This window comes from Nicrophorus vespilloides, unplaced genomic scaffold, assembly GCF_001412225.1.
Source record: "Nicrophorus vespilloides isolate i.1.1-1 unplaced genomic scaffold, Nicve_v1.0, whole genome shotgun sequence".
NCBI classification, from domain to species: domain Eukaryota; kingdom Metazoa; phylum Arthropoda; class Insecta; order Coleoptera; family Silphidae; genus Nicrophorus; species Nicrophorus vespilloides.
The window spans coordinates 183391-192487 of NW_017099515.1; the positions used below are offsets into that span (position 1 = coordinate 183391).

Consider the following 9097-nt stretch of genomic DNA (forward strand, 5'->3'; position numbering starts at 1 on the left):
ATTTCTCGCTGTGCCGAGGGCTTGAAGTGACTGTAAGGATCACGAAGAGAAAAAAAGTTGGTACATAAAATTACAAGGATGGGGAATGGTAGTAAATCCAGCGCTTTCGCACCAATAAATACCGCCGATAATTGGATTAGCTTTTGAAAAATGCGAGCAAACGTTTTGCGCCACTGCTGATGATGTATACCGCTATAGTAGATAGGATTGGAAAGACCTTTTGAATACAATTTCGTGCAAAACATATATCAAATACGCATTTGTAGTTGATAAAGGATAATCTGTCCAATATACACTTGAAACTCTATATTTACGTTATATACCGATAAAAGGTTTTAATCTTTTCAAAGAATTTTTTATCCGGTAGAAAGTATTATGTAAAGTTTGTATATCCAAAATGTATATACATTTAGTTATTACATTTGAACGGTGTTGGAAGCGAAACATTAAATATGTATGTCTATGTGATGTAAGTAATAAGAGGGTATAAGTATCCAAGCGATTGAACTACTTTTTTTAAGGAGAATATCCGGAAATTGCGTTATAAATAACCGGGAGTGGGCGGTCTCGTAGCGACGGCTGACGTTGCCGGTTACGTAATTGAATTTAATGTGAAATAATGCATCCATTAAGTGTGCGGTGTATGTGGATGTGTGTGCATGCGGAGCATTTTCCGATATGAAATGGTAATGGCCTGCGGTATTGTACGATAAAGATAAATAGGCCGATGGTGTTTCGTGCACATTTGTCTGCAGTGTATCGAACTCTCCAAATCGCTTAATAATTTAATACTTCGGGCGTTACTGGCTGACATAGAAACTTTGGTGAAACAGGCTGTCTCTTCTCTTCGTTCTCAATCCAATCCAATGCAATACTCTCATATCGAATAGGTAAGCGCATTCGATATTCCCATCCATCGCATATTCATTATTCGACATCGAAAACATTAAATCGAACATTGAAGGTACATTTAATATCAACAAGAATTAAAGAAAAAATATAGAGATTTCTTCTAGAAAAACTAATATTGATTGATTTCCAAGTACAATTTCAATTATTTTATACACAATTACATTTCGGAGAAGTGTTTAATGTACCTGACGTGCCAACAACACAGGTCACAGTAGCAGATGACACGGCAATGTTTGCGATGCTGATCTAGGACAATATCCAATATTTTTCATCCATGATGAAGGCTGAAGACAAATGAAACTAAATCCATATTTAGACAAACAAGTCCACCGGTATTCCTAAACAATAACCCTCTCCTCAAGCTGTTGGAGCCAAGTTTCTTCCTAGATCATCGCTTAAGGTATGGTATGGGTGTCTGCTCACATCTCGACAATTGATATAATATAAAGTTATAAAAAGAAGACACTGAGATTGATTATAAATTCACAATGGAACGAGTAAATTAATATGTTTACCGACAACATGCTAGTAAGAGATGAGATCAGAAGAGCCAGCATAAAGTATCATCAACAACAATTAGTCATCGATGAACACTCAAACGATTTGTTTTGGACGAATGATCAATCTGCTCGGGTAAATTAAGAAATCGTTTGGTTCGGCGTTTATTACTTAAACTAGACTCTTATTCATGATTAACTCTGACAGAACTAGCTTTCCTAGCCTACATTGTTACAACTTGTCACAACCAATGTTGCATTCTAACACAATAACTGTGTAAACTGTGCGTAATTGTATACTTATAGATTATATTGCTGGACCAATCCTTTAGTTGTCAGCTGAACAATGCCAGTATTACAGTTTATTGTCCTTATATTTCTAAATTTAGGAAAAAAATACATTCAGATTCAAATCATTCGTTATCAACATTTGTTAAATCGAACATTATTGATTATTTCAATTCAATTAACATAAAAATATACAGTTTTGAATTGGAAATTCTAATAATTAGTGGTCCATTCTAGGAAACCTATCATAAATATTATGATCATACCCTAATCATCAGTCATCAAAAACTTTTTATATCGAACTTATATGAATATTTTTATTTACATCAACTAATGAGATAAAATAATAATTTGTTATAATATAAAATTGAAAATATAATATTATGTGGTCCATTTTGGGAAACAAATTGTTTTGATTGGATTAATATAATTTAAATAGTATAGAAATAAATATACTAATTTGTTATATGCATTTATTAAATAAATAATCTTTCAACGTAGAACTATATCCATTACATATTATACTAAAGAAAATTGATGGCGTAATCTGTGTAAGGATATATGGACATAATGCATCACGCTTAATGTTCCATCGATTTTATACAGTTATTTATCGAAGCGTATTTTATAAATGATTAACATACATACATTACGCCCATATATTATACATATTTTATATAAAATAACCATTCTGTAAATCATTAAACCATTCAAAGTATACATTTTAAATATTCCAGTCTTATTTCACATTCAAGTATTAGATCATAAATATACACACTTTTGTTAATTCTTTGCGAAAATCGTGTTCTAAATTTAATAAAGTTGAATGAAAATTACTTATTTGGGATACATTTATTATTTATTCCTAATTATCATTTTATATATAATTATAACAATTTTATTATACACTTCGAGCTTTTATAGAGAAATTTCTTTATATTTTCTTTTCTTCTTTTCGTTATTTTTTTTTTAAATTAGTTCTTTCTTTCTTGAGCGCTGCTAGCGAAGGGTTTCTAACTGATTATGTTATAGTCACGGTCGGGGAGGCCGAACAGTGTTCTTTTTCTCCGTGTATATATGAAACATATAATAAATTACCTCAACAAGTCATTGAATTTTCCGCTGGCAGCGTCTGAGAGAAAACCCAGAGGAAAAACTAATTAAATCTTGAGAGGAGTACCTTCATTTAAAATCGCTCCGGTCGAGTGTGGCCAAAAAAGAAAAATAAACAAGAAAATGATAAAACGCGCCGTCCTTGTAATTGGTGCTTGTGATGCAAATTTCATTCCTGAATGTATGAAAAGATGGAACAAACATACATAAATCAATTGATTACAAACTCCATTACAAAAGAATTTGTATTTTATTATACAGATGTAAAACTGAAAGTTAGTAACAATCAGATTATTTCGTATTTTGGTGTTAAACGAATATAAGAAACTCAAAATTAGTAGAAATCAAAGTCGACTTTCATTTTCCGCTTAGAATGTCCCAAAAACTTCAGGATCTGCATACTTTTCCTCCTACTGTGGGCTATTGATTCAAAAAATTTAACAAACATTTGGTGTTGTGGCGCATTCTTTCTCAATTGAGGCTCTAATTCTTGTAGTATCGTAGGTTTTCTGGCATAGACTTTAGCTTTTAGGTATCCTCACTCAATGTAGCTTTATCTATCCAAACAATTTTCTCTGAAAGCTGTGCATCTTGTATACATTTTTTCAAGTATTATTCCCATCCGGATCATCTTCATTGATAGCTTGTATCTTGTCCATTTACAAAAAAGCGATGGACACTTGATTTGCTGATTCCAATCTCACGATTTGTTTGTCTTACAGATTTTTTGGATATTTAGCAATAACTTTCCAATATACTTTCTTTACTGGTGAAGCTCGTTGATGTTCTTGGTCTTCCGGAACATTGTCTATGAACATCCTGAAAAGTTCCATTCGTTTCAAACTCATCTTTTATCAACCTGAAACTCTCTGCGTTACTGTACTTCTACTACATTTTCGTACTTCCAATAGCATTTTCATTTTTCAATAGATGATTATCGCTCATTCGCTCATTATTTCCAATTAATTACATCCTGAAATGAAAGAAAAATCAGAAAGTTATGACTCGTTAAACAATGTATATATTTTTCTGGGACTTTCTATATGTGGAAGATTTGGAGAAGAATAAAATCGATGTAAGCCGAACGAATTTATGATGTGGTAAAGGTGGAGCCTCCGCACCTCTGGAGAAGTCGTTTTTTTTTAAGTTTGTAAAGTCTGTGCTGGGGATATAAACCTGCAGGTTTCGAAGGGCGGAGAGGACCGCGTCTGGGACACCCTGGACACCCTTGGGATGAGCAAAAGTTTTCTATTTACACGAAAGGCACCGAAACTTTTAATGTCCTTCCCACGGATATAAATCCATACACGCGTACGGCCGCATCTTTCCTTATATTTTATCTAAACATAAATCCACCCATGCCGCCTCTACAGATGGATGCCCGCACTTTGCGACCGCCGTTCCCTCTTAATATATGTATACCCTCGCAAAGGTTCTAAGCTCGTACAATAAACAATGGTTTCCTTATTGAGACGAAGTGAGAGAGAGACAGAAAGTTCTTGTTTTAAATTTAATTTAAATTCGGCCTTAATTAATTCCTACTCAAGTCCCAAAGAGATGCAGCACCAACAGAATTATATTTAAAGTACGTACAAGCCCTTTGTAACGCAACGAAAATCATAATCTCGAGACGATAATTAACATTGCATATCCTAAATGCCCAATTAATTAGCTAATTAACGCCGTCCACAGTAACTCTGCGAAAGTGATTACATAATTATATCTATGCTTATTATAAAACTCATACAAAACAAATTATTAATAAAAATAAAATACTGTCAAAATAATTAATGTTTTGATAGTATTTTATAATCTTGTTTTCTAAAGTTATTTTTTTTAGATAACTAGTAATTATTGTATTTTTTGATTGGATATAGTAAATTAGTTTGTAAGCTTTAATGTTTAATTATTGTTTTATACCGTTTCGTTAAGTAACTAAAATTTTCTATTTATTTCACTTTGTGATAAGATTAAAACAAGAATAAAAAGTAGGTAGATTGTGATTAGAAAAAAAAAACAAAACTTTTGCTGATATTTACGCGAAAATCTTGTAAATATTTCAGCATCGTATTTCTTTAATCAAGCCAAATTGATCTTGCATATTAAAATTAATTATTCACTCTGGCCGCCGATAAACTTTCGCTTCTCGTCGGGTCGAGGGAGAGAAGTTGCGAGTGAGAAAAAGGGGGAGAAAGAAAAAGTGTACGTTCAAACGGAACTTCGCCGACGGTAATTAGAATATGAAAAAATTAGTGCGTTTTGCATAATCATCCCGGTTACGATCGATAATATCCGGGTGGCTGAGACCGAAACCTACAGATTTTATTGAAAAAATATAATATTTTGAAAACAGTTGGTCTTTAATCTTGGATTAAAAATTGGCAACTTTTGTGCAAATATTATATTCGTATTACATTTTACCATTAGTGTCGCTACAACCGGTCAAACGTAAAAATGTCCGGGGGCCCTCAGAAATCACATTTTTTATTTGATGTCCTTTGCAGAGCAGTCATTTGAATTTTGAGGTCCCGGGAATAAATATGAAATGCGGTTCTTAATGCATGAGTTGTGGGGCCTACATCGGAAAAGTGTCGAGGGTCCTCAGAATTCACATGTTTTATTTGATGTCATTTACAGAGCAGTCATTTGAATTTTGAGGTCCCGGGAATAAATATGATATGCGGCGCACTTAATGCATGAGTTGTGGGGCCTACTTTGGAAGAATGTCCTTTGCAGAGTAGTCATTTGAATTTTGGGGTCATGGGAATAAATATGAAATACGGCCCTTAATGCATGAGTTGTGGGGCCTACATCGGAAAAGTGTTAAGGGCCCTCAGAATTCACATGTTTTATTTGATGTCATTTACAGAGCAGTCATTTGAATTTTGAGGTCCCGGGAATAAATATGATATGCGGCGCACTTACTGCATGAATTGTGGGGCCTACATCGGAAGAATGTCGGAGGCCCTCAGAATTCACATGTTTTATTTGATATCCTTTGCAGAACAGTCATTTGAATTTTGAGGTCCCGGGAATAAATATGAAATTCGGCACTTACTGCATGAATTGTGGGGCCTACATCCGAAGAATGTCGGGAGCCTCAGAATTCACATGTTTTATTTGATGTCCTTTACAGAGCATTAATTTGAATTTTCAGGTCCCAGGAATAAATATAAAATGCGGTCCTTAAAGCATGAATTGTGGGGCCTACATCGGAAGAATGTCGGAGGCCCTCAGAATTCACATGTTTTATTTGATGTCCTTTGCAGAACAGTCATTTTAATTTTGAGGTCCCGGAAATAAATATGAAATGCGGCAATTAATGCATGAGTTGTGGGGTCTACATCGGAAGAATGTCGGGGGCCCTCAGAATTCACATGTTTTATTTTATGTCCTTTGCAGAGCAGTCATTTGAATTTTGAGGTTCCGAAAATAAATATGAAATGCGACACTTAATGTATGAATTGTGGGGCCTACATCGGAAGAATGTCGGAGGCCCTCAGAATTCACATGTTTTTTTGATGTCCTTTGCAGAAAAAAATGTTATGAATTATACTGTTTTAAATGATTTTATTGGCTGAAATATGAATTATTTCTTAAATAATTTACTTCAAGTAGAAGTCTCAAGCACTGCCAGGTTATATAACATTTCTGAGAAAGGATTTGTGCAGTACAGTCAAGTTTCTCAATTAGTATTTGAAGTATTACATCCTGAGTTCGAGCTATTGTCGATATCCTTCCTTCAAGTACACTCTTATATACACACCTAACTATATATATCCGATTGTTATTTTTCCGCCATCGACGCGTCAATCCCAGTCGAATAACCTTTTGTATTTTCGTCTTATATTCCTTCGCTTTGATCCTTAATTGGGGTTGGAAAGGGGGACCCAGACTGCAGCAGTCCTTTGTCGACTGACCGACCTATCAGGAATGCTTTACGATACGCCCAAAACCGGCCTTTCCAAATACCCCCTTTTATTCTTCTCTTCTTTCGTTTTTCATCCCTTCCGAAATTTTTGCGGATAAAAAGTGTGGTGTCCCGCAGTTATCTCCAAACGAAAGATAAACGTAATACATGTACGTTTTAATTAATATTATCGAAGAGAAGGCATTGTAATTGATATCTTTGAACGGTTCAAATATTTGCATATGTACGCAGTCATTTTTTTGAAGCACATGAATATTGAACAAGTCCGGTAATCCGGATGGCGTGATCCTTTCTGTAATTAAAATTCGGACATAAATAATTCTCGAAACACAAACATCTAATCTGCATAACAGATTAACGCATCTTCTTCCTAAAACATATATCATTTGAGTAACAAAATTCCTACAGCTAATTGTTCATTAGAATGCGAACGCAAATAATTACCTATAATAAGTGACGTTAATTAATAACGCGTGACCAGTTCTGCCCACTCTAACCATAGCTTATGGGAATCATTAATCTCGTTAGTTAGTAATTAAAAAAACCGGAAGCACTAATTAATTAGACCCTATGTAAATTAGTATTGATTCTCATGCTAACATTGAAATCATACAGAAACTCAACAAATTGATTAAAAAAAATCATCAAATTTAGTAAACCAATGAATATAGAAACATTTTTGTATCTGAATTTAAATAATTCTCATATTATAGATTTGTGCACTTAATAAGTACATAAATTAAAAAATTTGTTTTTCTTCAATTTTAAAATATTGTTCAACTATTTGTATATTTGTTTAAATAACGTCAATTGTTTTCCCGCGTGCATTATAGTCATAGATATAGTAGAAAAATATATTTAATTTAATTTCATAGAATTTATTGTGTTTTTATTGATTTTCTCCTTAAAAAAAGTATTAATTTACAAATCTCCCTAAGACGATTTTGAGCTCAAAAATCAATTTTTTCTATAGTTGGAAAGCCCCGGTTTTCAAATTATGTAAATTTAAAACTGTAATGTTACTACTCGTTCTATAATATTTAATGTTAACAGAAATGTGAGAATCTTGCAATCAGATTATTTAAGCTCTTGTATGGATATAAAACGGTAGATTCTAGCATTAATATTTGCTTTCGCAGTTCAATTGAGAAAATGCTATTGTAAGAAGTTTGTTTATCGATGTAACATCTCGTATTTATATACAATAGATTTAAGATGCATGCAAAAATGAAAATGTGTAGGCGAATAGCATGAATAACCGAAGGCATCGCTTTTTACTCGACGTTTGTGATGCGTATTTTCCTTCGGATTTCTGTGGAAAGAAAACTGGAGTAAAACGCGTGGCAAGGCAAAGAAGGTCCTTTTAAATATTAAACAAAACCATATATGTATGTATACACTAGAGCACGTAGTCCTCTTGAATAATTTATACTGTTCAGCGAAATTCATTATAGTTTATTTTTTCTCTTTTTATTTTCGTTCTCCTCGTGTTCGTCATCTTTTCTTCTTGCCGGGTGCGTGCGTAAACAGTGAGGGTGAAGTAATAATATAAGGAGCTTTTTGGGAATCTGGTGGCATTGTGTATGTGCTAGTCGCAGCCGCCGTCATTTCCAGCCTTCTCCCGCAAAACCGCCAGCCAACCTTAATACCAAAGGCGTAATCTGATCGCGTAAGACAGGCTTAGATGTTGGAACACGTACGGAACGCGCACCATTTCCAGCAAATTTAACATTTACAGGCACTAAATTGGAGTCCGTGATTCAAATGGTTCGATCTCCAAAGGCTACTCGAACGAAAACGAAGAAATCGGTTTACATCGAAAAAGGGAAAATAAGCTAGGAGGTAAATGGTATTTCCATGTTGGGATGAATCCTAAATCGACAAATATACTCCTAAGATTACATTAACAGATCGACGCATATAACTATTAAGTTATATATATCAGGGATGTCCAAACTTTTGATCACTAAGGGCGACCTGTTTTTTTTTCAATTATAGACAGCGGTCTACCAAAATCGTATGTATTATGTCAACATTTCCCAAACTGTTCCGGCAATGGAAGATTACGTAAATCCTGAAATTTTCACGGAACACCATTTTATAGTGTAGGTAAGAACACATAATAAATAAAATTGAGAAAAATGAGAAAAATAAGCAATAATTATTTATTTAGTAATTATAGTTTTCAATGATTATAAGAAAAGTAGTAACTTAAAGCCAAAAAAAATGTGGGACTGGCAACAGAGATGTGTACATTTCTAAACAGCTAACGAGGAAGTGCGAAAATCATTAATAGATGGAACAGGGACAACGTACAAGGTGCTTCTTTTTACTGTAAGCCGATCATCCGCGCTCG

At 33.9% G+C, this 9097-nt stretch overlaps 1 protein-coding gene across 1 annotated transcript in view; it reads right to left on the reverse strand.

Moving 5' to 3' along the window:
• Positions 1–7078: 7078 nt before the first annotated feature.
• The window catches only part of LOC108564613, a 4593-nt gene continuing 2574 nt past the window's right edge, over positions 7079–9097 (reverse strand). The window contains exon 12 of the mRNA XM_017923713.1: positions 7079–7111. Coding sequence (XP_017779202.1) covers positions 7079–7111 — 33 coding nt within the window. The remainder of the gene's footprint in view (positions 7112–9097) is intronic.